Consider the following 25,766-nt stretch of genomic DNA (forward strand, 5'->3'; position numbering starts at 1 on the left):
TACAGAAACCCAGCCTAAAACCCCAAACAGCAAGCAATGCAGGTGTAGAAGCACGGTGGCTAGGAAAAACTCCCTAGAAAGGCCAAAACCTAGGAAGAAACCTAGAGAGGAACCAGGCTATGTGGGGTGGTCAGTCCTCTTCTGGCTGTGCCGGGTGGAGATTACAACAGAACATGGCCAAGATGTTCAAATGTTCATAAATGACCAGCATGGTCAAATAATAATAATCACAGGCAGAACAGTTGAAACTGGAGCAGCAGCACGGCCAGGTGGACTAGGGACAGTCAATGTGCCAATGACAGTCAACAGTGCCATAACACAACGTGCCATTGGAACACAGGATTGATGGTTGCGGATAATGGGCCTCTGTACGCCGATGTTCAGTAGATAGTCCATAACAAATCTGCCGTTTCCAGCTACAATATATAGTAATATATATAGTAATTTACAACATTATCAATGTCGACACTGTATTTCTGATCAATTTGATGTTATTTTAATGGCCACAAAAATGTGTTTTTCTATCAAAAACAATAACATTTCTAAGTGACCCCAAACTATTGAACAGTAGGGTACGTCGGTTGTTTTGTTCTAGGACGCCCACAGGCCTGACAAGACTCGTCTAGATGAGAAAATGAATGTAAGTATACTGTATATGGAGACTGATTAACCTCTCTGGGATATTTGGGATGGTAGCGTCCCACCCCACCAACAGCCAGTGAAAGTGCAGGGCGCCAAATTCAAAACAACAAAAATCTCATAATTAAAATTCCTCAAGCATACAAGTATTTTACACCATTTAAAAGATACCATTCTCATTAATCCAGCCACAGTGTCTGATTTCAAAAAGGCTTTACAGAGAAAGCACCACAAACGATTATGTTAGGTCACCACCAAGTCACAGAAAAACACAGCCATTTTCCAGCCAAAGAGAGGAGTCACAAAAAGCAGAAATATAGATAAAATGAATCACTAACCTTTGATGATCTTCATCAGCTGCCACTCATAGGACTTCATATTACACCATACATGTATGTTTTGTTCGATAAAGTGCATATTTATATCCAAAAATCTCCTTTTACATTGGCATGTTATTTTCAGTAGTTCCAAAACATGCGTTGATTTTGCAGAGAGCCACATCAATTCACAGAAATACTCATAATAAACATTGATAAAAGATACAACTATTATACATGGAACTTTAGATAACCTTCTCCTTAATGCAACCGCTGTGTCGGATTTCAAACGGAAAAAAGCACACCATGCAATAATCTGAGTACGGCACTCAGAGCCCAAACCAGCTAAAGAAAAATCTGCCATGTTGTGTAGTCAACATTAGTCAGAAATAGCATTATAAATATTCACTTACCTTTGATGATCTTCATCAGAATGCACTCCCAGGAATCCCAGTTCCACAATAAATGTTTGATTTGTTCATTTGTTCGATAATGTCCATCATTTATGTCCAAATAGCTACTTCTGTTAGCGCGTTTTGTAAACAAATCCAAAGTCACGAAGCGCGTGAAGAGCAGACGAAATGTCAAAAAGTTCCGTTACAGTCTGTAACGTAACATGTCAAACGATGTATAGAATCAATCTTTAGGATGTTTTTAACATACATCTTCAATAATGTTCCAACCGGAGAATTCCTTTGTCTGTAGAAAAGTAATGGAATGCGAGCTAACTCTCTCATGACCGCACGCCACTAGTCCGTGGCACTCTGCCAGACCCCTGACTCACTGCCCTTATGAGCCCCTCCTTTACAGTGGAAGCCTCAAACAAGTTTCTAAAGACTGTTGACATCTAGTGGAAGCCTTATGAGGTGCAATATGACTAATATCCCACTGTATCTTCAATAGGGAATGAGTTTAAAAACGACCAACCTCAGATTTCCCACTTCCTGGTTGGATTTTTGATTAGGTTTTTGCCTGCCATATGAGTTCTGTTATACTCACAGACATCATTCAAACAGTAGAAACTTCAGAGTGTGTTCTATCCAATAATAATAATAGATAATAATAGATAAATATTCTAATTATATGCATATTATAGCTTTTATGGCAGACTAGCAGGCAGTTTACTCTGGGCACCTTATTCATCCAAGCTACTCAATACTGCCACCCAGTCACCAAGAAGTTAATGCCAGAGATACAGTGCTTGCGAAAATTCACCCCCTTGGCATTTTTACTATTTTGTTGCATTACAACCTGGAATAAATAGATTTTGGGGGGGGTTGTATTTTGAATTAAGCAACATACCTACCACTTTGAAGATTTATTGTGAAACAAACAAGAAATAACAAAACGGAAAACTTGAATTTGCAAAACTATTTACCCCCTCAACGTCAATATTCTGTAGAGCCACCTTTTGCAGCAATTACAGCTGCAAGTCTCTTGGGGAATGTCTCTATAAGCTTGACACATCTAGCCACTGGGATTTTTGCCCATTCTTCAAGGTAAAACTGATACAGCTTCTTCAAGTTGGATGGGTTCTGCTGGTGTACAGCAATCTGTAAGTCACATCACAGATTCTCAATTGCATTGAGGTCTGGGCTTTGACTAGGCCATTCCAAGACATTGAAATGTTTCCACTCAAGTGTTAATTTAGCAGTATGCTTAGGGTCATTGTCCTGCTGGAAGGTCAACCTTTGTACCAGTCTCAAATCTCTGGTAGACTGAAATAGGTTTCCCTCAAGAGCGCCATCCATCATTCCTTCAATTCTGATCAGTGTCCCAGTCCCTGCAGATGAAAAACATCCCCACAGCATGATGCTGCCACCACCATGTTTCACTTTGGGATGGTTTTCTCGGGGTGATGAGAGGTGTTGGTTTTGCACCCGACATATCATTTTCCTTGACGGCCAAAAAGCTCAATTTTAGTCTCATCTGACCATATATTTTGGGAGTCTCCCACATGCTTTTTGGCGAACATCAAACATGTTCGCCTATTTTTTGCTGGGCACTCTTCCGTAAAGCCCAGCTCTGTGGAGTGTACCTCTTAAAGTGGTCCTATGGACAGATACTCCAATCACCGCTGTGGAGCTTTGCAGCTCCTTCAGGGTTATCTGGGGCGGCAGGTAGCCTGGTGGCATTTCGCTACACAAGCATTTTGCTACACTCGCATTAACATCTGCAAACCATGTGTATGTGACCAATCAAATTTGATTTGATTTGATTTAGTGGTTAGAGCGTTGGACTAGTAACTGAAAGGTTGCAAGATCGAATCCCAGAGCTGACAAGGTAAAAATCTGTTGTTCTACTCCTGAACAAGGCAGTTAACTCAGTGTTCCTAGGCCGTCATTGAAAATACAAATTTGTTCTTATCTGACTTGCTTGGTAAATTAAGGTAAAATAAAAAACAAATAGATATCTTTGGTGTCTTTTTTGCCTCTCTGATAATGCCCTCCCTGCCTGGTCCGTGAGTTTTGGTGAGCGTCCCTCTCTTTGCAGGTTTGTTGTGGTACCAAATTCTTTTCATGTTTTAATAATGGATTTAATTGTGCTCTGTGGGATGTTCAAAGTTTCTGATATTTTTTATAATCCAAACCTGATCTGTACTTTTCCACAACTCTGTCCCTGACCTGTTTGGAGAGCTCCTTGGTCTTCATAGTGCCGCTTGCTTGGTGGTGCCCCTTGCTTAGTGGTGTTGTAGACTCTGGGGCCTTTCATAACAGGTGTATATGTACTGAAATCATGTGACAGATCATGTGCCACTTAGATTGCACACAGGTGGACTTTATTTAACTAATTAGTTGACTTCTGAATGTAATTGGTTGCACCAGATCTTATTTAGGGGCTTCATAAAATGATTTCCATTAAATAAATAAACTATTAGGAGAATCAATGTTCTTAAGATGTCATCTGCTCTCCACAGGATCTGGGGATATCGAAAGTGGGTCATATGAAGAGAATTCTCCAGGGAACTAAGGACCTGGCCAAGACCGCAATGGTTGACCTCTAACCCAGAAGTAGTTGGTGGCCAGAGTGGAAGTGCCCTTCCACCACAGAGAAAGAGTTTGGGAGCTCTGCAGGGAGAGCTGAACGCCTGGCATCTTGGGGTGGATGGATGGATTTGATCCTTTGATGGATTTAAGAAAGCTGTTGGTGAGAAATTGTCTAACAGGAATGTTTTCGTGAGGCTGTGTTTGGTGCCAAAATAGAAGATGGCAATCTACAGTTGTTGACAGTTTAAAGAAGGAAGCCATAGTTTTTCAAAAAAAAAAAGCTAATTTTCTCTAATCATATTTTCATTCATGGCCCAATCGGGTATGCAACTGATCCTCATTATAAGAGTTGGTTTGGTCATCTGGCCTCATAGAGAAGGCCCAATCCAAGTAGCAACAAGGTGACTTCCATGAGTGTGCCCTAACAATGTGCTGTGAGTGTGTACAGTTCAGCACAGTCACTACATTACCATGCAGCTTTGTGATTGGCTTACTGGCTCTTTCCCTGGCAGTAGAAGGCTACAGACGCAACGCTACAGTCTGCAATATCCTGCTTTCGCTGTTTACACCAGAGGAGATAGGCGACGTCCCAAATAGCACCCTCTTCCCTATGTAGGGCACTACTTTTAAGTGGTGCACTATGTATGGAATAGGGTCTAATTACAGACGTGCCCTGGGAGAAGGAGATGCAATGCCACAACCTAAAGCGAGTGAAGAGAGGTCTCTGAAAACAGTGAGACATATGTTGCATGCTATGCTAGCTTGATTTGGGATATCAATTTTGAATTGCAAGATTAGTGTCTTGGTTCTTTTGTGAAAAAATGACTTTAGTATTATTATACCATTTGTTACTACTGAAAGCATTATTTTGGTATGAATCAACCTTTTTTGTTAATTATTTTTATTTATGTTTTTGTTTTTGCATGATAATTATGTGTCAAGGACCTGTGTCATGTGCCATATTTTATTCATTTTATTGTAAAAATGTGCTTTATTGGTAAGAGAACATCAGAATATAAGACAAGTTACTAGATTAACTATTAGGAGTTATACTTTGTTTTCTGTTGAAATGAAAATCAGTACCAAAGTGAATGTCCACTAAACTTCCAGACATAAATGTTAACTTTGAAAGTAGTGAAAATAACATAATCATGTTTGGGATGAATATCAGTTCCATATAGAGTGTTAGAAATTGGATTCTAGAATTCTGGAAACGTTCAATAAATTCCCTGGTTTCCCAGAAATCTTGGTTGGAGGATTTGCATTTCCTGCTTCTTATCTTCTGAGTCCGGAAAACCTCCAACCGGGATTTCGGGAAAACCACAGGATTTATTTACATTTCCCGGAATTTTGCAACCCCAGCTGTAATCCAACAATTTCATATTTTTATGGAACGCTTGACAGGGAGTTTTCCATGTTGCTATTTGCAAAGTTACATCCTCATATCACTAGATACAATTCACCGCAATCTCTAGCATTTAAACACTCAATATTTCACAGAGTAACACTATGGTAGTGGGAATAGGAGTTAAATGTTGATTTAAGTATAAGTTTGAGCAGCTCATCTGCAACAGGAGAAAGTGCAGATTTAGTTGCTCAGTTTGACATGTAATTGTAATAGGACACTTTTGTTAGGTTGGTGGCATTACAGGGTATACCTATATATGTGATGCTAAGTATGCATATACAATATATGCACTGAATATATACAATCTAAAGCAGTGTATGCATACACTGTTAGTAGCTTTTGTAGTCAAATGCCGTTGTAGATTATAGCTAACAGCAAACACGTTTTGATGACCATGTCTATTGATTTGCGCCATGAACACCAATTGTGGATTATTGATTTTGTTAAATAGGATAATCTGTCCTGATTTTGTTAAATAGGATAATCTGTCCTGATTTTGTTAAATAGGATAATCTGTCCTGATTTTGTTAAATAGGATAATCTGTCCTGATTTTGTTAAATAGGATAATCTGTCCTGATTTTGTTAAATAGGATAATCTGTCCTGATTTTGTTAAATAGGATAATCTGTCCTGATTTTGTTAAATAGGATAATCTGTCCTGATTTTGTTAAATAGGATAATCTGTCCTGATTTTGTTTAATGCTGTTGTATTCTAACGGAGGTGCAATATTATATTGGTTTTGGTCGTCTTTCTGACGTGATGTTTTGCTGTGGGGAAAACCCAAAGGGTTAACCGACCGACTTTTAAACTAAATAGCGTTTCTTACTAATTTCATTTTCATTCAAAATTCTTCCAACAGCTCACTGGTTTTTAGTCTTGTTCCCCTGTGCTTCCAGGATGATTCTCAAAGCAGGTTGCAGGAAATAATAGACCGTGTTACTGACTATGTGAGACTGTTGAACGGGCAGACCTGACTGTTGTTCTGTGCTTTATGTATCTAAGAACCCTTGTATGTCCATTTACGTCAGCTAAATACTTAGCATCAACTGTATGTTTATCATTGATCAGCCAAGTTATATTATCAATGATCCTATATCATCAAGCCTTCTTTTTTATAATTTTTTACCTCAACAAAACTGTTCGAATCAGGATTGTGGCTTGCTTAATTTCATAGTCCTCATGTACCATAATATTTATTAACAAATGGAAATAGGAAGTTATACCATGTTTGCATGATAATTACATTTAGGTTTATTTGGGATTAAGAAAGAAATTAATCCGTACTAGTTAGTTACCAATTGTGTTCACTTATTTGGAGTAAGCACCAGAAAGTAGCATGTATCTTTTACTCCATAATTTTGCAGTATATAAAGGACTGTAAAATAAAGCATTACCACCCACCTCTCTTTTGGTGGCCTATCAAGAGAATTCACATTATCAAGAAGAATATAATTGTTGCTTATGCTCACAATCAAGTATAAAAAAAATGTAAACATGAAACCCAAAACACAAGGATTTTTAATCCCCTAAAACATTAACCTCTTTTTGGCGAAAGAAGTTAGATTTTAGAATTATGCCAAGAGCATCTAAATCATACCTTAGTAAATGGTCTAGACAAAAAAAGGCTTTTATTGCAAGTATGATTGTTATGAAGAAACAAAACATAGCCACAAGCTAGCTAGGTTCCTAACCAAAGACATGAATGAAACATTCTGAACATTCAGTCTTTTTTGAAATTCTAAGTATCCAAGCCACAGTTCTTGATCATCATTTATGTGTCTTGTTGTCTTTAGAGCCCCGTTTCCACTGGCACTTAACATTAGGGCCCAGTTTGGTTCCAAATTCGAGCTGGCTCAAATGGAATTCTTAAATTCGAGCTGGCTCAAATGTAGCAACATTAGCGAAGCCAGCTGCAGTCACATATTGGCTACCTAGCAGCGTGACATAATTTCATATTTCTTGGCCAGCCCAACCTGGGTTGACTTTAAAGTGCCAATGGAAACAATGCTTACGTGGCTTAGGTATGGGCTGGTTTCACAGACATAGACAGATGGATTTTAAGTTCTAGCTGTTGTTCTCAGAGTAGTTTGACCTTGGAATACATAGTTCTGTATTTATATTAAAACCACATTTTCAGTAGTCTGAATTCAAGTGCAATCTATGTAGTTTATGTCTGCACAGCTGCAGGAAGTAGGAGTGCTGAGGGTGCTGCAGCACCGTGTGAAAAATTCAAAGTTAAAAAAAAATATATATATATATATATGTATTTTTTTCTCCACAAAAGTAGTGCACTAGGCCCTTAGTACTCCTGTATTAGTGGACCGATCTAGCCGTCTGTAACGCGGCCCAACATTTTTTTTGCAGCATCGCCGCAGCACCCCCACCCCCAAACTACTTCCTGCGGCTATGTACTGTGTGTCTGTGTTTCAAGCTCTGTGTGATTTAATCTGAGCTGAGGTTCCTCACGGCAGGTCACACTCACGGCTTCAGTTCCCAGGCTGTATGTGTGTGTTGTCTATCTCTGTGTGTCTGTCTGAAGGGTGTCTGTCTGTCTGAAGGGTGTCTGCCTGGTTCTGTATGAGAGTGCTGTCTGTCTCTGTGTGTCTGTCTGAAGGGTGTCTGTTTGTCTCTGTGTGTGTGTCTGTCTGTCTGAAGGGTGTTTGGCTGATTCTGTATGAGTGTGCTGGACCCCAGACTACAGAGAGAGAGCTTGAGTTCTCCAATTTAGGTAGAGGTTTCCCATGGGCACAGATCTTAGCTCACCTTACCTCCCCCAATCCTAACCATAACCATTAGGGTGGGGGAAACGCAAAACTGATCTTAGATCAGCATCCATGGGCAACATCATCCATCACCATGTTTTCCAATGGTATGTATATATAATGCTGAAAACTGCCTGGTTTTCATAAACCAACCAAACCCTATGTGAGGACTCTTAAGATGGGGTAACCCGATAGTCTTTAACATGGTTAATAACATGGTGGAAGAGAAGTGAGATTCATTTGTTTACATTGTTTACAATGGCACAGTTTTACTTGCTAAGGATAAAAAATATATAAACTCAGCAAAAAAGGAAACATCCTCTCACTGTCAACTGCGTTTATTTTCAGCAAATTTTCAGCAAATTTAACATGTGTAAATATTTGTATGAACATAACAAAATTCCACAACTGAGACATAAACTGAACTGAAGTTCCACAGACATGTGACTAACAGAAATTGAATAATGTGTCCCTGAAAAAAGGGGGGGGGTCAAAATTAGAACTCAAATGTAACAGTCAGTATCTGGTGTGGCCACCAGCTGCATTAAGTACTGCAGTGCATCTCCTCCTCATGGACTGCACCATATTTGCCAGTTCTTGCTATGAGATCTTACCCCACTCTTCCAACAAGGCAACTGCAAGTTCCCGGACATTTCCTGGGAGAATGGCCCTAGCCCTCACCCTCCGATCCAACAGGTCCCAGAAGTGCTCAATGGGTTTGCGATCCGAGCTCTTCGCTGGCTATGGCAGAATACTGACATTCCTGTCTTGCAGGAAATCACACACAGAACGAGCAGTATGGCTGGTGGCATTGTCATGTTGGAGGGTCATGTCAGGATGATGTCTTCCCTGTAACGCACAGTATTGAGATTGCTTGCAATGACAACAAGCTCAGTCCGATGATGCTGTGGCACACGCTCCGGACCATGGCAGACCCTCCACCTCCAAATCGATCCTGCTTTGGTGTAATGCTCATTCCTTCGACGATAAACTCAAATCTGACCATCGCCCCTAGTGAGACAAAACAGCAACTTGTCAGTGAAGAGCACTCTTTGCCAGTCCTATCTGGTCCATCGATGGTGGGTTTGTGCCCATAGGCGACATTGTTGCCAGTGATGTCTGGTGAGGACCTGCCTTACAACAGGCCTACAAGCCCTCAGTCCAGCCTCTCTCAGCCTATTGCAGACAGTCTGAGCACTGATGGGGGGATTGTGCATTTCTGGTGTAACTCGGGCAGTTGTTGTTGCCATCCTGTTCCTGTTCCGCAGGTTTGATGTTCAGATGTACCAATCTTGTGCAGGTGTTGTTACATGTGGTCTGCCACTGCAAGGATGATCAGCTGTCCGTCCTGTCTCCCTGTAGCACTGTCTTAGGCGTCTCACAGTACGGACATTACAATTCATTGCCCTGGCCACATCTTCAGTCCTCATGCCTCCTTGCAGCATGCCTAAGGCACGTTCACGCAGTTGAACAGGAACCTTGGGCATCTTTCTTTTGGTGTTTTTCAGAGTCAGTAGAAAGGCCTCTTTAGTGTCCTAAGTTTTCATAACTGTGACCTTAATTGCCTACCGTCTGTAAGCTGTTAGTGTCTTAACGACCGTGTTCATTCATTGTTTGTGGTTAATCGAACAAGCATGGGAAACAGTGTTTAAACACTTTACAATGAAGATCTGTAAAGTTATTTGGATTATTACGAATTATCTTTGAAAGACAGGGTCCTGAAAAAGGGACATTTCTTTTTTTGCTGAGTTTATGTAAACAAAACGTGCATATTTATTGCCTAAGGTTAAACAACATGATGATGTAACTATGTTTTCTTCTTTGGAAGATAATGTTACAGTTTATCACTTGTGTTACTATCTGGATGCTTTTGGTAGAGCAGTTTTATGACTACCAAGCAGTGGAGGCTGGTCGGAGGAGCTATAGGAGGACGGGCTAATTGTAGTGTCTGGAATGGAATAAAAGGAACAGAATCAAACGTGGTTTACGTATGTTTGATGTGTTTAATGCCATTCCAGCCATTACAATGTGCCTGTCCTCCTATAGATCGTCCCACCAGCCTCCACTGCTACCAAGTGACTGTTTTTTGTGCTTTTTTTATGGTTACAATGCATGGTTAGCTATTTATTACAATATGGAAGTCGCTGAGATGTGTATTTTTGTATTCAGATTAAATAAATGGTTCAAATTTGTTGTACATTGTTAGGTGCCTTAAAAACAAGGCTATCTTCCTTCTTCAATGAAAACGAGTGCATACACAACGTGTCATGATATTCCTTCTTCAATGAAAACGAGTGCATACACAACGTGTCATGATATTCCTTCTTCAATGAAAACGAGTGCATACACAACGTGTCATGATATTCCTTCTTCAATAAAAACGAGTGCATACACAACGTGTCATGATATTCCTTCTTCAATGAAAATGAATGCGTACACAATATGTCATATTTATTTTTCTATAAAAACGAGTGCATACACAATGTCTCATAATATTACTTCCTCTTGGATGAACTGCATTACCTTCAGATATTGTTTGTTGGTGATATTGTTTGAACTCATTGTAATGTACAAACACAATGTAGAGAGGACAACCCATAGGCAGTACATGTTCTGTGGAAACATGTTCTTGTTTTTACTAATGAATTCTGTTCCTGTATTGTAGTCCTGCATACAATACCGTGTAGTCAGACCTATACACAGATTTACAGTAGGTGTAACGGCGTTCTTCGTTTGTCGAAAGAGAGGACCGAAATGCAGCGTAGTGGTTACTCATGACTTTAATGAACAAAGTGACACATGAAATAACTTAACAAAATACAAAACAACAAACGGAACGTGAAACCTAATTACAGCCTATCTGGTGAAACTACACAGAGACAGGAACAATCACCCACGAAATACACAGCGAAACTCAGGCTACCTAAATACGGTTCCCAATCAGAGACAACGAGAATCACCTGACTCTGATTGAGAATCGCCTCAGGCAGCCAAGCCTATACAACACCCCTAATCAGCCGCGATCCCAAATACAACAAACCCCAATACGAAAAACATATAAACCCATGTCACACCCTGGCCTACCCAAACATATAACGAAAACACAAAATACAATGACCAAGGCGTGACAGTAGGCCCGTATGTTAAAAACAAAACCAGGGTGTGTTCAGTGGGAAACATGTTTTTTCTGGTTCGCATGAGGCTAAAATGTTGCTGTTTTAGAGCTAATATCCTGCTAATCTACACATTTTGACATGATAAGATCCCATGTGATCATGTTTTTGGATCACTGCAAGGTCTCACTGTAAGCTAGCCTGGTCCCAGGTCTGTTTGCCAGTGCCATGTTTGCCATGACAAATACCATAGTAGTTGGCAAGACAACACACACAGATCACAAACACACAAACACACGCATGCACACGCGCAAGCAAGCACATATACACACACACACATTCTTGCAAATGTAGGCTAATTCTCACAGAAACTATTTAATTTTCTGCTTTCAAGTCTTAAAATATTTTCTACAAACCATGTCATATGACTGACCTTACCAACTGAAGCTGGCTTTTCAATCTCCTTATCTTTTGTGCTTATAAAATGGGATCTCACCTATCTAACCATATCTGTCATGTCTATTGGAATGAAGACCTCATGGGGCGGAAACCCCCATTCTGTCCAAGCTCCTAAATCTCTCAGCGATGGGCCCCACGTCCTGAGCCTAGCTGCAGCAGAGCTGTATGTGAGCTTCACCAGGACCAACTCTGTTCTCACCACTGAGGACGGTGTAGTGATGCATAGTGTTCCCAACCAACTGGGGCTACCCCTCACCATAGTGGCTAGCAGGGATGGCTACCTTCTGACCAGAGTGGCTAGCAGGGATGGCTACCTTCTGACCATAGTGGCTAGCAGGGATGGCTACCTTCTGACCATAGTGGCTAGCAGGGATGGCTACCTTCTGACCATAGTGGCTAGCAGGGATGGCTACCTTCTGACCATAATGGCTAGCAGGGATGGCTACCTTCTGACCATAGTGGCTAGCAGGGATGGCTACCTTCTGACCATAGTGGCTAGCAGGGATGGCTACCTTCTCACCTCGCTGCTCTGGAAAACCACCAGGATACCAAGTAAATGTGTGTGTAATATGAGGTCGCCATCTAGTGCCTCATTTTAACAACTACACACAGTGACAGTGTGGAGACCATTGATGTGTATAAACCTTGGATGACTGACAGGGGAGTGCTGTATGGAAGCCACCTTACAGCCATCTTGACACTCCTCCTCCATTGTAAGAAATATTTTGGAAGCTATGGAAATGCACTTATAAATGTCTACATTCCTTTCTTTATTATCTTACAGAAACTTTAACGCAGACTTTCAAATCAAATCAAAGTTTATTTGTCACGTGCGCTGAGTACAACAGATGTAGACCTTACAATGAAATGCTTACTTACAGGCTCTAACCAATAGTGCAAAAAAGGAATTAGGTGAACAATAGGTAAGTAAAGAAATAAAACAGTAAAAAGACAGGCTATAAAAGTAGCGAGGCTACATACAGACACCGGTTAGTCAGGCTGACTGAGGTAGTATGTACATGAATGTATAGTTAAAGTGACTATGCAGATATGATGAACAGAGAGTAGCAGTAGCATAAAAGAGGTGGTGGCGGGACACAATGCAGATAGCCCGGTTAGCCAATGTGCGGGAGCACTGGTTGGTCGGCCCAATTAAGGTAGTATGTACATGAATGTATAGTTAAAGTGACTATGCATATATGATAAACAGAGAGTAGCAGCAGCTTAAAGAGAGGGGCTGGGGGGGGCACACAATGCAAAGAGTCCGGGTAGCCATTTGATTACCTGTTCAGTCTTATGGCTTGGGGGTAAAAACTGTTGAGAAGCCTTTTTGTCCTAGACTTGGCACTCCAGTACTGCTTGCCATGCGTTAATATCCATAGACGTATACACTTAAAGAGTTGGACTTTTACACACATTAAAGTAATAATACATAGTTACTACAGTAATTACCTCAACTTTTGCAATGAACATGTTGAGTTCTACTAGCATGTGCAAATCTAGCATACTCCACAAACATATTCAAGGTATTACAGTTTTCTCAAGGTGGCCATTTTAGCAGTGTGCTGTGAGTATTATTTTTTTCATTTAACCTTTGTGCACCTAATAGGTTGGAAAATGCACCCCCAAAAAAGAAAGTGCCTGAACTAGACCAATATGTTTTTCTGAAACTTAAACATGTCAATTTGCTGATAGAATACTGCAAAATTCAAAGTGTATACTTTTCCCCCCAAAATGTTATGAGGTCCAAAAGGCAGCTCGTTGTACGAATGACCGAGCCCCAAAACGTTGGTGCTAACCATGCTCAAGTGCAGAGCCAGCTAGCCCTGGGCTAAGGCTGGTGCTAGCCCACTTTACAATGTGCGTGAACATTCACTTAGCCCCAGGCTAAGGTGCAGTGTGAATGCGCCTTAAATAGATGGCTCTGGAACACTGTATTGCAACACCTATTGTGTGTCCGTCAGGCATCACCTCTATGACCCTCCTAACCTGTGAACACAAAACATCAGACAAAACTCTATGGCTAAAGTCTTGACTGTGCTTCTCTGCTGTTGGCTATAAGTCCTTCCTGAACCAGGAAGAACATCTATTACTAAAGTAAAAGTGAAAGTTAATCACTTGTCCGCCTCTGCAATGTCCTGCCTGCCACGTTTGAAAGCTGTGTCGACTGTTAGAATCAACACCCTCAAAGTTTGCAGTTTATTCCACATCCTGTTCTGAGACATGGCTAATCGTGAAGTAAGTTATTTTCCTTCTTCTGAGTCCTAGTTGTAAGTTATTTTCCTCTTCTGTGTCCTAGTTGTAAGTTATTTTCCTCTTCTGAGTCCTAGTTGTAAGTTATTTTCCTTCTTCTGAGTCCTAGTTGTAAGTTATTTTCCTTCTTCTGAGTTATTTTTATTTTCCTTCTTCTGAGTCCTAGTTGTAAGTTATTTTCCTTCTTCTGAGTCCTAGTTGTAAGTTATTTTCCTTCTTCTGAGTCCTAGTTGTAAGTTATTTTCCTTCTTCTGAGTCCTAGTTGTAAGTTATTTTCCTTCTTCTGTGTCCTAGTTGTAAGTTATTTTCCTCTTATGTGTCCTAGTTGTAAGTTATTTTCCTCTTCTGTGTCCTAGTTGTAAGTTATTTTCCTTCTTCTGAGTCCTAGTTGTAAGTTATTTTCCTCTTCTGCGTCTGTAACTAAAAGGAATTCAAAGGGCTAGAACACCCAAATCACATCATATTACAACTTGGTTTTCATTACTCTCTAAGTAGTTTAGAGACTGAAATCCATGCTTTGGTTTTGTGTACATGGTCACAGTCTCTTTGTATCATTTGTGAGCCAAAACTATTGAAAGTCAATATCCTCAATAGGAGCAGTTTATGCTCTTCATGTCCAAATTATTTTTAAGTACCATTGCTTGAGCAACAGTAGACAAACATTTTTAGACACTTGATGATAATTTTGATACGAAACGCAAAACATTATTAATATTGGAGGTATTGACTTGCTTTGTTTTTGGTACAGAAATGCTAAAAAGAGATTATGGCTAGGTACACAAAACCAAAGCAGGGATTGCTTTCTTACATTCTCCGTAAACTGCTTACAACCTTGTAATTTGGACTTAAACCTGTGTGTTGTACACGGCCAGAGCTTTGGCGGGACAGGTGCTCAAAGTAACAGAAGTTCATTTACTATCAGACTTTAAATATTATTTCACAGCTGAAACATGTCCTTTTTATTGTTTTTTTAGGTTTCTGGAATGGAGAATATTATAACAAATAAGATGAAACTCATTGACTGGCTTCGAGTGGATCCAATGTACATTCTTCAACATCTGCATTGTAAAGGCATTATCAAAGACAGGGAGTATCAAAGCCTTATGAGTGTCCCAGAGCCGGAGAATAAAGTCATCAAACTGCTCGATAAGATCATTGGCAAAAAGGAAATTACATGTCGCCAGTTCCTTGATACTCTCAAAGAACATGATGTGAATGAAACATATCCGCAACTTCAGCAGTGGATAACCACCTTAGACTTACCAGGTACTATGATCTTACATATTACTTGACTCTGTACTCAGAGCTTTATATGGAGAGTGGAGACAGGTGTGATGTAAAGAAATATTTTTTAAAAGCCTCCTGTAATGAAGTCTTTATTGGCCCTATGACTGATCTTCTATTGTTGTTCAGCTCAACAGGATAAACTACCTCAAGATTGGGCTGCCATGCCAGCCACCTCCCCTGTCCAGCTCTACTCCATCCATCCAGGCAGCCCAGAGTATGATGAAGTCCAAGGCCTGTTCCGGAATACTTGCCCAGACAATGAAATTAAAAAAGTAGCTATTTTCCAAAAGTGACTTCCTATGTACTTATAACTGTAACTGTGCAGCTGTATGTAAATCAAGGTATTGGAGGTTATTGAATTTCTTGCCAATGAATGTAATATTAGTTTTGTCTCCTTCCCTTAGATTGAAAGGGTCCAGAACCCAAACTTGTGGAAAAGCTTTGAGATCAAGAAAAAAGACATCAGTGACAGGAATGTCAACTTTCTGAATGAGAGACGTCTTTTCCACGGAACCAGTCACACAAACATAGCTCACATCAACGACCACGGGTTCAATCGGGGCTACGCTGGAAAAAATGGTAAGATATGCCAGTGGATAAACTCCAAACCAGAAAAGTCTTGCCTCAAGTTGAACTGTATATAACATCTCAAGAATCCTTACATTGAACTGGTTTCTCTCTTCTATGTTAATAGTGTCATAACTGTGTCATAATCTTTCTGCAGATGCAGAGTATGGAAATGGCACCTACTTTGCAGTCAATGCCAGCTACTCTGCTCAGGATAAATTCTCCAAGCCAGATGGCGAAGGGAGGAAGTTGATGTACTTGTGTCGTGTTCTGACTGGACACTTCATAAAGGGAGAACGAGGGATGATAGAACCTCCATTTAAAGACGGATCAGATATTCGGCGCTACGATAGTACGACAAACAAGCACACTGATCCAACAGAGTTCATAGTCTTCCACGACTGTCAGGCATATCCAGAGTACCTGATCACTTTCTTAAGGGGCTAGAGCAACTGTTATAACTCAAATCCACTCTTGGAAATCCATGGTTAAAATCTAATTTTGAGAACAGCAAAAATAGCCAAAAGAAGTGACAGTTAGTATGTTGAAAGTATTGCACCAACGCCTTGATTTTCTAGATTTAAATCTGTTATTTCCATTGTCATAATATAATTATTGATTTACTGTATGTCCTATAATCTAACAGATTGCATCTTTTAAACAGCAATCTTATTCAAATATCTTCAAATGGACCATTTTTAGCAGTGCACATATTAGGGTCGGCTGTTGGGATTTTATTTTTATACAATGGTTCTAACATGGTAGCTTTTGTTAAAGCTCAACTAACATATCTTTGTTTACCAGTGTTTTGTCTATGACACATATTAGTCATTCCATTAAATATCCTAGATTTGTAGAGGACATTTTTGTAAAACCATAATTTTTATATGACTCATATTTCCATTAAATATAAAAGATGTGTAATTAAGTCGTGTTTTGTGTGATTGTGTAGAATACGTAAATGTAACCCAAACACATTTCCATTGTGATAATTGCATTGTTACTGTATCTGTGTTTCATATCATAAACACGTCTCACCCTGCAAGAGAAACAATTTCAGGAAGATGAAGACATCATTTGAATTAAACCTGTTAGACCACCAAAACATCATTCATTCCCTCAGGGGGGTACATGCTGTATGTAGCCTGATCTAGTCTCACTGTAGCAGACCTACTGTATGTCTACTGCACATTATTTATGAAAACAGAAGAAAAATAATTACTGAATAGATGTTTAATAGCTGTGTTGAACGACTACAGAACCACAATGGCTCACACATCAACAGCTCATCCTTTCACAAAGCCAAATATGTCACAGCTAGGCAGCTGCTATAGATCCTGACCATGAGTTATTTGATCTGTACTGGAAAACCCTGCATTTTTTAAACAGTTGATTTAGCTGTATTAAGGTGACTTAAATAGACACAACACTGATATTAGTCCGTTGAAATACAACTTTTGTGGTTTTAAACCATGAGAGGTGTTGTGGTGTGTATGGTTTTAAACCACTAGAGTTGTTGTTGTGGTGTGTATGGTTTTAAACCACTAGAGGTGGTGTTGGGGTGTGTATGGTTTTAAACCACTAGAGGTCCATAGAGTCAAAGGTGCGCTTTGTATTTCATAAATAAAACAAAAAGGTTAGAAATTCCGTAAGATCTTGTTGTTATAAGTGTTTTTTAATTGTGACTGAAGAAAACATTTGAAGTGTGGACACATCCTTTCAATGACCGATGATGACCCCTTGAATACAGTGTGAAATAACTGTCCTGAAGCTGTGTCTCTAAAACATGATATCCATTGTCAACACTGCACATAGTCATTATTGTACATCGCTAGTTTAAAGCCTATATATTTTATATATGTAAGGGATGATGAATATATACAAGGGACACGACAGGACAAAGACTGACTGCTACGCCATCTTGGATTTTTTCTTATATGTAAGGGATGAATGCAGACGCTCTGTACATTATCTGGAAATGATGGATGACATGGTAGGGATGACACGCTACCTAGTATAAAGCCTATGTGTGTTATTTATTGTGTGTTTCACGGCCGACATGGGAAGAAGTGGACCAAAGCTCTGCGTTGTGAGCGGACATTTTCCTTTTATTCAAAGTGTCGCCAACAAAAACAAGAAACAACCAAAACAACTGTGAAGCTTACAAGGGCTATAGTGCCCCTAACAAAAGACAACTTCCCACAACTAACAAAGGGAACAGTCTGCTTAAGTATGATTCCCAATCAGAGACAACGATAGACAGCTGTCCCTGATTGAGAACCATACCCGGCCAAAACATAGAAATACAGAATATAGAATGCCCACCCAAATCACACCCTGACCAAACCAAATAGAGACATAAAAGGCTATCTAAGGTCAGGGCGTGACAGTACCCCCACCCCACCCCCAAAGGTGCGGACTCCGGCTGCAAAACCTGAACCTATAGGGGAGGGTCCGGGTGGGCATATCGCCGCGGTGGCGGCTCTGGTGCGGGACGTAGACCCCGCTCCACCTCTGGTTCCCCCCTCTTTGGTGGTGCCTCTGGTGCGGGGACCTTCGTCACCGACCCCGGACTGGGGACCTTCGTTGCGGACCCCGGACTGGGGACCCTCGCTGCGGGCCCCGGACTGGGGACCCTCGTTGGAAGCTCCGGACTGGAGGCCGTCGCTGGAGGCTTCGTGCCATGGATCGTCACTGGAGACTTCTTGCCATGGATCATCACTGGAGGGTTCTTGCTATGGATCATCAATGGAGGCTTCGTGCCATGGATCGTCACTGGAGGCTTCGTGCCATGGATCGTCACTGGAGGCTTCGTGCCATGGATCGTCACTGGAGGCTTCGTGCCATGGATCGTCACTGGAGGCTTCGTGCCATGGATCGTCACTGGAGACTTCTTGCCATGGATCATCACTGGAGGGTTCTTGCTATGGATCATCAATGGAGGCTTCGTGCCATGGATCATTACTCGAGGCTTCGTGCCATGGATCGTCACTGGAGGCTTCGTGCCATGGATCATTACTCGAGGCTTCGTGCCATGGATCATAACTGGAGGCTTCGTGCCATGGATCATCACTGGAGTGATGATCAGCGGTCCCTGATTGAGAACCATACCCGGCCAAAACATAGAAATATAGAATATAGAATGCCCACCCAAATCACACCCTGACCTAACCAAATAGAGACATAAAAAGGCTCTCTAGGGTCAGGGCGTGACAGTGTGACTCATCCTCTATTAAACATCACCTCCACTGATATAACAGGAGTCAGCTCTTATGACCAAACTCTGTCTCGTCTATCAGCTTCAATCTGCCCCTCCGTGTTCTTCTGAATTCAGTTCCTATGTGTCAGTATTGAATGTCAAGAGGCTGCAGTGTAATTCTGTAGATTAGATCTCTAAGGAATTTAACAACGATTTGACAGGTGAATTGATTTGCCAGGGTTTACTCTGCTAGATGGTATTTTGCTATTTTCTCATTCCTGACTGGGAAGGAAAGAAGGAGTCAAATCCAGAAGTGTGATTGAGATTGCATGTGAGTTCACAGGAATGGGGGGGAGGTCCACCACACCATGAGTACAGGAGCCTGTCAACATGGACACAAAATTGCCCTTTCTGTGTCAATTCATGTTATTACAATGCCTACAGGTAGTTTTGAACATCCTACTGTATTCATCTGTTGAACACAAACATGGTGAAACGTAATAATGAATCTTAGTTTCACTTCACATATGTCTTACTCATAACAAAACGTGCATTTCGATAGGCTGCACTCTTACAGGCCCGCACGTGTTATTGGCTATATTTACATAAAGGAAGTACGTTTCTCGCATTTCTGTCAGTAAGCGCTCGTTTGCATCAGCCACATAGCTTGTCAGTACGGAAAGTTGTAACGTATCCACATTTACGTACCAGATCCTGCTCTGTTTAACATCTTGTTGGTAAGTTTACCTTCCTGTTCTGCAGTCTATAAACTGAGATGTGTGAGATATGGCTGCTCCCGCTCTTTTGCTTCACCAGCTGTGGTTCGTCTAGTTTACGGGACTCTATACTTCTCTCATTCCACCTCTCTCACCAAAACGGAAGCGCTTGTACTTTCTCATTCTTCCACAGATACAGCTTATCAACAAAAGTCTATTCCTTTTGTCTTCCGTAGATGTTGTACAGTTTGTAATGGAATGTTCCCTAAAGAAAATATTCACCCATTTTGAATCATATGATGCAACTCGTCATACCGGCTGTATGTCTGCCTGTTTGAACTCAGATACACGTGAAAACATGAAATCATCTTGGGACTCAATAGAACATCGCTCAGAGATGTACAAAAACGATATAACATTCAACATGGGTGATTATTTCCTTTAAGTGTATTAAAACAGTAATGATATCAAATATACATCAAATATACTGTATGTCTTGAATAGTGAAAGTAAAAACTACTTTAGAGCAGACTACATTACAATGAGCCCAATGGTTACATCGGACAACCCTTTCAATGTAAATTATGATTATTGATAGTGCACTCAGGTAATATATTCTGTACAGTATTAGGATCACTTCTATCGAACTGTTGACTGTTGTTTTATTGTCACTCATCTTTGATAGCTTTTTCAGATAAGATAATGATATGTTTATATAGTTAGTTGAGTAGTTTACAGTATATATCATACCCTTTGTTCCATTCCTTACTGTATGCATCTCTTGTAGACATTTAGACAATGGAATTTCTGAAGTCAAAGAAGACGGAACTGGGGCAGTGGTTATCAACAGACCCTGAGTATATCATTAAAAAGTGTGAGGATATTTTATCAGTTGAACAAGGAAAAGCTGTTTCCAGCCAAGCCACTGCTGTAGAGAAGATCTGCCTTCTTTTGTATGAAATCATGAAGGGTGGAGGGTGCATGTGAGGAGTTCAATGAGATTCTGCAGAAAGAGAAGGCACATTATCCAGGCCTTCAACAGCATTTCAGCAAGAACACACAAGGTGAAGTAGCAGTATTACATTAACGTTTGTAGTGATTAAAGACATTTAAGCACTTCACAGCGGTTATTAGAAAACATACATTTTAAATGTTTGTCATGTAGCAGACACTTATCCAGAGTGACTTATGGGAGCAATTAGTGTTCAGTGAATTGCTCAAGGGCACATCGGCACATGTTTCACCTAGTAGGCTCAGTGTACATGTTTTACTATACAGAATATAAAATGCAATTGTCAGGTTTGTCAGGCCAGTGTTTTTATTACAGACTGCAAGGTCATGGCATACAAAAGGTCATCATCTAACAAGGCAATAACACATTTGTTTTGAAGTGTCATCCAGGCCAAAGGTTTACGCGGATTGCAACAGCACTGTTGATTCCCGAATAGTTACCCGGAACCGAATTAAAAAGGACTTGATCATACATAAAACCATCCAAGCAGGAGGGGTGAATCCATCTGGTGAGTGCTACTATGAATAAGCTAACATGGTCATTCTAATGGAGTTGTGTTGCTTACTAACAGACAGCCCCATAAGAAGAGCCTAAGACAATTGTATAGTTACTTGGACACAAAATGTATCTTTTAGGAGTGAACCAACCACCCCAAATGCAAATGTGGTTGCAATCAACAACAGTCATATCTCTGCTGACATGATAACGGACTGTGACATCGATGGCAACCTCAATTTGTCTTGGACACAGGCCCCACCTCCAGCCCCAGTCCATCAAGCCTCACAGTGTCCAGGTAAACTATTTAGGCAAGTTTTGTCTTCACAGGTCTCAACCTGAGCTGTAGCTGTGTTAGAGAGCAGGGGCCTCATAACTGTTGTGTAAATGTTACACTAAATATCTGCATGCACCATTTCTGAAAAGAAAACAAATATTGAGATTTATAAACTGGGCGCATGTCATACATACACATATTTCTTGTTATCAATCACAGCTGTCGTAAACTGTGTGCGGGAACAAGCATTATAACTTTTCCTGAAAAAGGTCCATTCCTCACACAAAACAACCTGTGAACACATTATTAAGTCAATAAAGAAAGAATAATCCTAATGAAGCTGGATCAAATGAAGTCATGAATGTGTCTCGATATTGCACTGACAAACAGCTTAGTCTTACCCGTAAACCAATCTGTTGCCATTATACTTCAAAAGGTGAACTTATTTGCAATCATTTACTTTTGTATGGCTAAAGTTTTGACAGTGCTTCTCTGCTATTGGCTATAAGTCCCTCCTGAACAAAACATAACATCTATTACTAAAGTAAAAGTGTTAGAATCGACACACTCAAAGTTTGAAGTTTATTCCACATCCTGTACTGAGACATGGCTAATCGTGTAGTAAGTTATTTTCCTCTTCTGTGTGCTAGTAGTAAGTTATTTTCCTCTTGTGCGACTGTAACTAAGAGGAAGTCAAAGAGAGAATTCACCCAAATCACAAAATTACACCTTTGTTTCCTTACTCTGTAAACAGTTTAAAGACAGTGATCCATGCTTTGGTTTTGTGTGCCTGGCCAAATTCTCTTTTTATCATTTGTGTGTCAAAACTAATGCAAATCAACATCCTCAATATGAGCATTTTACACGCTTCATGTCCAAGTCATTTTGTTTATTCAACCTTTATTTAACTAGACAAGTCAGATAAGAACATATTCTTATTTACATTGATGGACTAGGAACAGTGGGTTAACTACTTTTTTCAGGGGAAGAACGACAGATCTTTACCTTGTCAGCTCAGGGATTTGATGTAGCAACCTTTCGGTTACTGGCCCAACCCTCTAACACCTAGGTTACCTGCCGCCCCAGCAGGTAGACTAGTAACCGACAGGTAGCCTAGTAACATTGCTTGAGCGACAGTAACCAAACAATTTTAGACACTTGCTGATGATTTGGACACAAAACGCAAAAATATTGTAATATTGGGGATATTGACTTGCATTGTTTTTGGGACACATGCTAAAAAGAGACTATGGCTCAGTACACAAAACCAAAACCTGTTTTTTTTAGTTCTCCGTAATGGAATTTATAGTTACAAATAAGGTGAAAATCATTGACTGGCTTCGAGTAGATCCATTCTTCAATCTTCAACATCTGCATTGTAAAGCATTATCAAAGACAGGGAGTGTCAAAGCCTTATGAGTGTCCCAGAGCCGGAGAATAAAGTCATCAAACTGCGGGATAAGATCATTGGCAAATAGGGAAAAAACAAATCTCAATTTCCTTGATACTCTCAAAGAAAGTCATGTGCATGAAATCTATCAACAACTTCAGCAGTCGATTACCACCTTAGACTTACCAGGTACTGTGATCTTACATATTTCTTGACATGGAAAGTGTCTCTGTACTCAGAGCTTTACATGGAAAGTGGAAATGGGTGTGATGTAAAGGCACATTTAAAAATCCTCCTGATCTTCAGGACTGATCTTCTATTGTTATCTCCAGCTCAACAGGATAACCTCCCTCAGCATTGGGATACCAGGCCAGCCACCACTTCTGTCCGGCTCTACCCTATCCAGTCAGGAAGCCCAGAGTATGGTAAAGTCCTGAGCCTGTTCCGGGCTACTTGTCCAGACAATACAATTATTAAGGTACCTCTTTTCCTAAAGATACTTTCTGTGTAGTTATAACTGTAACTGTGCAGCTGTATGTAAATCAGGTTATTGAATGTCTTGCCAATTACTGTAATGTGTTTTCTTCCCCTTCCCTTAGATTGAAAGGGTCCAGAACACAAACCTGTGGAATAGCTTCCAGATCAAGAAACAAGAAATGGAGGACAGAAATGATGGTATGATCAATGAGAGACATCTTTTCCATGCAACCAGCTACACAACCATAGAACACATCAACAACAACGGGTTCAATCGGAGCTACGCTGGACAAAATGGTAAGATATGCCAAAGAAATAACTTCCAAAAAAGGAAAGTCTTGCCTCAAGTTGAACTGTATATAACATCTCAAGAATCCTTATATCTAACTTGTTTCTCTCTTCTATGTTAATAGTGTCATAACTGTGTCATAATCTTTCTGCAGATGCAGAGTATGGAAATGGCACCTACTTTGCAGTCAATGCCAGCTACTCTGCTCAGGATAAATTCTCCAAGCCGGATGGCGAAGGGAGGAAGTTGATGTACTTGTGTCGTGTTCTGACTGGACACTTCACAAAGGGAGAACGAGGGATGATAGAACCTCCATGTAGACGCGGTTCAGAGATTCGGCGCTACGATAGTACGACAAACGACACAAATAATCCAACAGAGTTCGTAGTCTTCCGTGACTGTCAGGCATATCCAGAGTACCTGATCACTTTCTTAAGGGTCTAGAGCAACATGGTAGCTTTTGGGAACTTCAAGTCAGTAAATGTCAGTCACCAGACTCACCACCCATTGCTACGTAGGAGAGATATTTGTTTTTTAAATAGCAGTTGTGATGGGGTTTCGTACTGCTCAACTAACATATCTTTGTTTACCAGTGTTTTTTAAATAGCAGTTGTGATGGGGTTTCGTACTGCTCAACTAAAATATCTTTGTTTACCAGTGTTTTTTAAATAGCAGTTGTGATGGGGTTTCGTACTGCTCAACTAACATATCTTTGTTTACCAGTGTTTTTTAAATAGCAGTTGTGATGGGGTTTCGTACTGCTCAACTAAAATATCTTTGTTTACCAGTGTTTTTTAAATAGCAGTTGTGATGGGGTTTCGTACTGCTCAACTAACATATCTTTGTTTACCAGTGTTTTTTAAATAGCAGTTGTGATGGGGTTTCGTACTGCTCAACTAACATATCTTTGTTTGCCAGTGTTTTTTCTATGACACATATTTGTCATTCCATTAAATATCCTAGATTTGAAGGGAAAATAAATGTGTAAAACCATCATTGTTATGACTCATATTTCCATTAAATAAGAAAAACGCATAACTAAGTTGTGTTTTGTGTGATTGTGTAGAATACGTAAATATAACCCAAACACAGATTCCATTGCGAAAGTTGCATTGTTACTGCATCGGTTTCAAACCCTGCAAGACAAACAATTCCAGGAAGATGAAGCCATCATTTAATATAAACCTGTTAGACCACCTCAACATCATTCATTCCCTCAGGGAGCTACGTAGCCTGATCTGATCTCACTGTATTACACATAGCTCTACTGCACATTATTCATGAAAACAGAAGAAAGAACGAGTCACTGTTATTTTATTGTTTCTCTTTAATTATTTGTTATTTTTCTATGTTTTTCTTTTTTACTTCAGTTTAATTTATTAAAAACTTTCTTAACACTTTTTCTTAAAACTGCATTGTTTAAGGGCTTGTAAGTAAAGCATTTTACTGTAAGGTCTACTACACCTATTGTATTCAGTGGATGTGACAAATAACATTTGATTTGATTTGTATTACACCTATATGGGTATATGTACATTATTCATGAAAACAGAAGTAAGAAAGAAAAATAAATAAAGCAGGAGACTTTTGAATATACATGTTTTCTTCATATAATGGTTAAATATAGATGCTTACTGTCAATGTCAGCTTACAAAGGCTCAAGGTTTGGTCCCTCAGATACTACCATCCATGTATACCTTGGAGATGAAGTGATTACATGCTTAATTAGCTGTGTTGAATGACTACAGAACCACAATGGCTCACACATCAACAGCTCATTCTTTTACAAAGCCAAATATGTCACAGCTAGGCAGCTGCTATAGATCCTGACCATGAGTTGTTTTATCTGTACTGGAAAACACTGCATTTTTTTTAAATAGTTGATTTCGCTGTACTAAGGTGAATTAAATAGAACCAACACTGATATTAGTCTGTTAAAATACAACTTGAGCTCTTGTTGTGGTGTGTATGGTTTTAAACCACTAGAGGTCGATAGAGTCAAAGGTCTGCTTTGTATTTCGTAATTCATAAACAAAACAAAAAAGGTTAGACATTCATGAGATCTTGTTGTTAAAAGTGTTTTTTAATTGTGATCGAAACAAACACTTATAGTGTGGA

The 25,766-nt window shown here is 40.0% G+C and overlaps 3 protein-coding genes across 6 annotated transcripts in view; all 3 read left to right on the forward strand.

The window, feature by feature from the left end:
• LOC115116727 (diacylglycerol kinase eta-like) overlaps positions 1 to 10,311 on the forward strand; it is a 143,150-nt gene extending 132,839 nt beyond the window's left edge. For all 3 annotated transcript variants that reach the window (XM_065015816.1, XM_065015810.1, XM_065015819.1), the window contains one exon: positions 3,874 to 10,311. In XM_065015816.1, coding sequence (XP_064871888.1) covers positions 3,874 to 3,960 — 87 coding nt within the window. In that variant the 3' untranslated portion in view covers positions 3,961 to 10,311. The remainder of the gene's footprint in view (positions 1 to 3,873) is intronic.
• A 3,488-nt stretch (positions 10,312 to 13,799) lies between these two features.
• On the forward strand, positions 13,800 to 16,721 carry LOC115113412 (protein mono-ADP-ribosyltransferase PARP15-like). Its single transcript, XM_029641012.2, has 5 exons — positions 13,800 to 13,924; positions 14,914 to 15,205; positions 15,353 to 15,498; positions 15,631 to 15,805; positions 15,951 to 16,721. The coding sequence occupies exons 1-5, from the start codon at positions 13,910 to 13,912 to the stop codon at positions 16,238 to 16,240; spliced, it is 918 nt and encodes a 305-aa protein (XP_029496872.1). The 5' UTR covers positions 13,800 to 13,909; the 3' UTR covers positions 16,241 to 16,721.
• A 2,898-nt stretch (positions 16,722 to 19,619) lies between these two features.
• Positions 19,620 to 24,644, forward strand: LOC115113418 (protein mono-ADP-ribosyltransferase PARP15-like). Of its 2 annotated transcripts, XM_029641026.2 has the most exons (7): positions 19,620 to 19,729; positions 20,496 to 20,772; positions 21,100 to 21,228; positions 21,356 to 21,513; positions 23,215 to 23,360; positions 23,482 to 23,656; positions 23,803 to 24,644. In XM_029641026.2, exons 4-7 carry the CDS (start codon positions 21,420 to 21,422, stop codon positions 24,090 to 24,092), a joined length of 705 nt encoding a protein of 234 aa, XP_029496886.2. In that variant the 5' UTR covers positions 19,620 to 19,729; positions 20,496 to 20,772; positions 21,100 to 21,228; positions 21,356 to 21,419; the 3' UTR covers positions 24,093 to 24,644. The 2 variants fall into 2 exon arrangements, with proteins under 2 accessions (XP_029496886.2, XP_064871896.1); XM_065015824.1 differs by having other exon boundaries at positions 20,496 to 21,228.
• The last annotated feature ends 1,122 nt before the right edge of the window (positions 24,645 to 25,766 follow it).

The sequence above is a fragment of the Oncorhynchus nerka genome, linkage group LG3, assembly GCF_034236695.1.
Source record: "Oncorhynchus nerka isolate Pitt River linkage group LG3, Oner_Uvic_2.0, whole genome shotgun sequence".
Lineage (NCBI taxonomy): Eukaryota > Metazoa > Chordata > Actinopteri > Salmoniformes > Salmonidae > Oncorhynchus > Oncorhynchus nerka.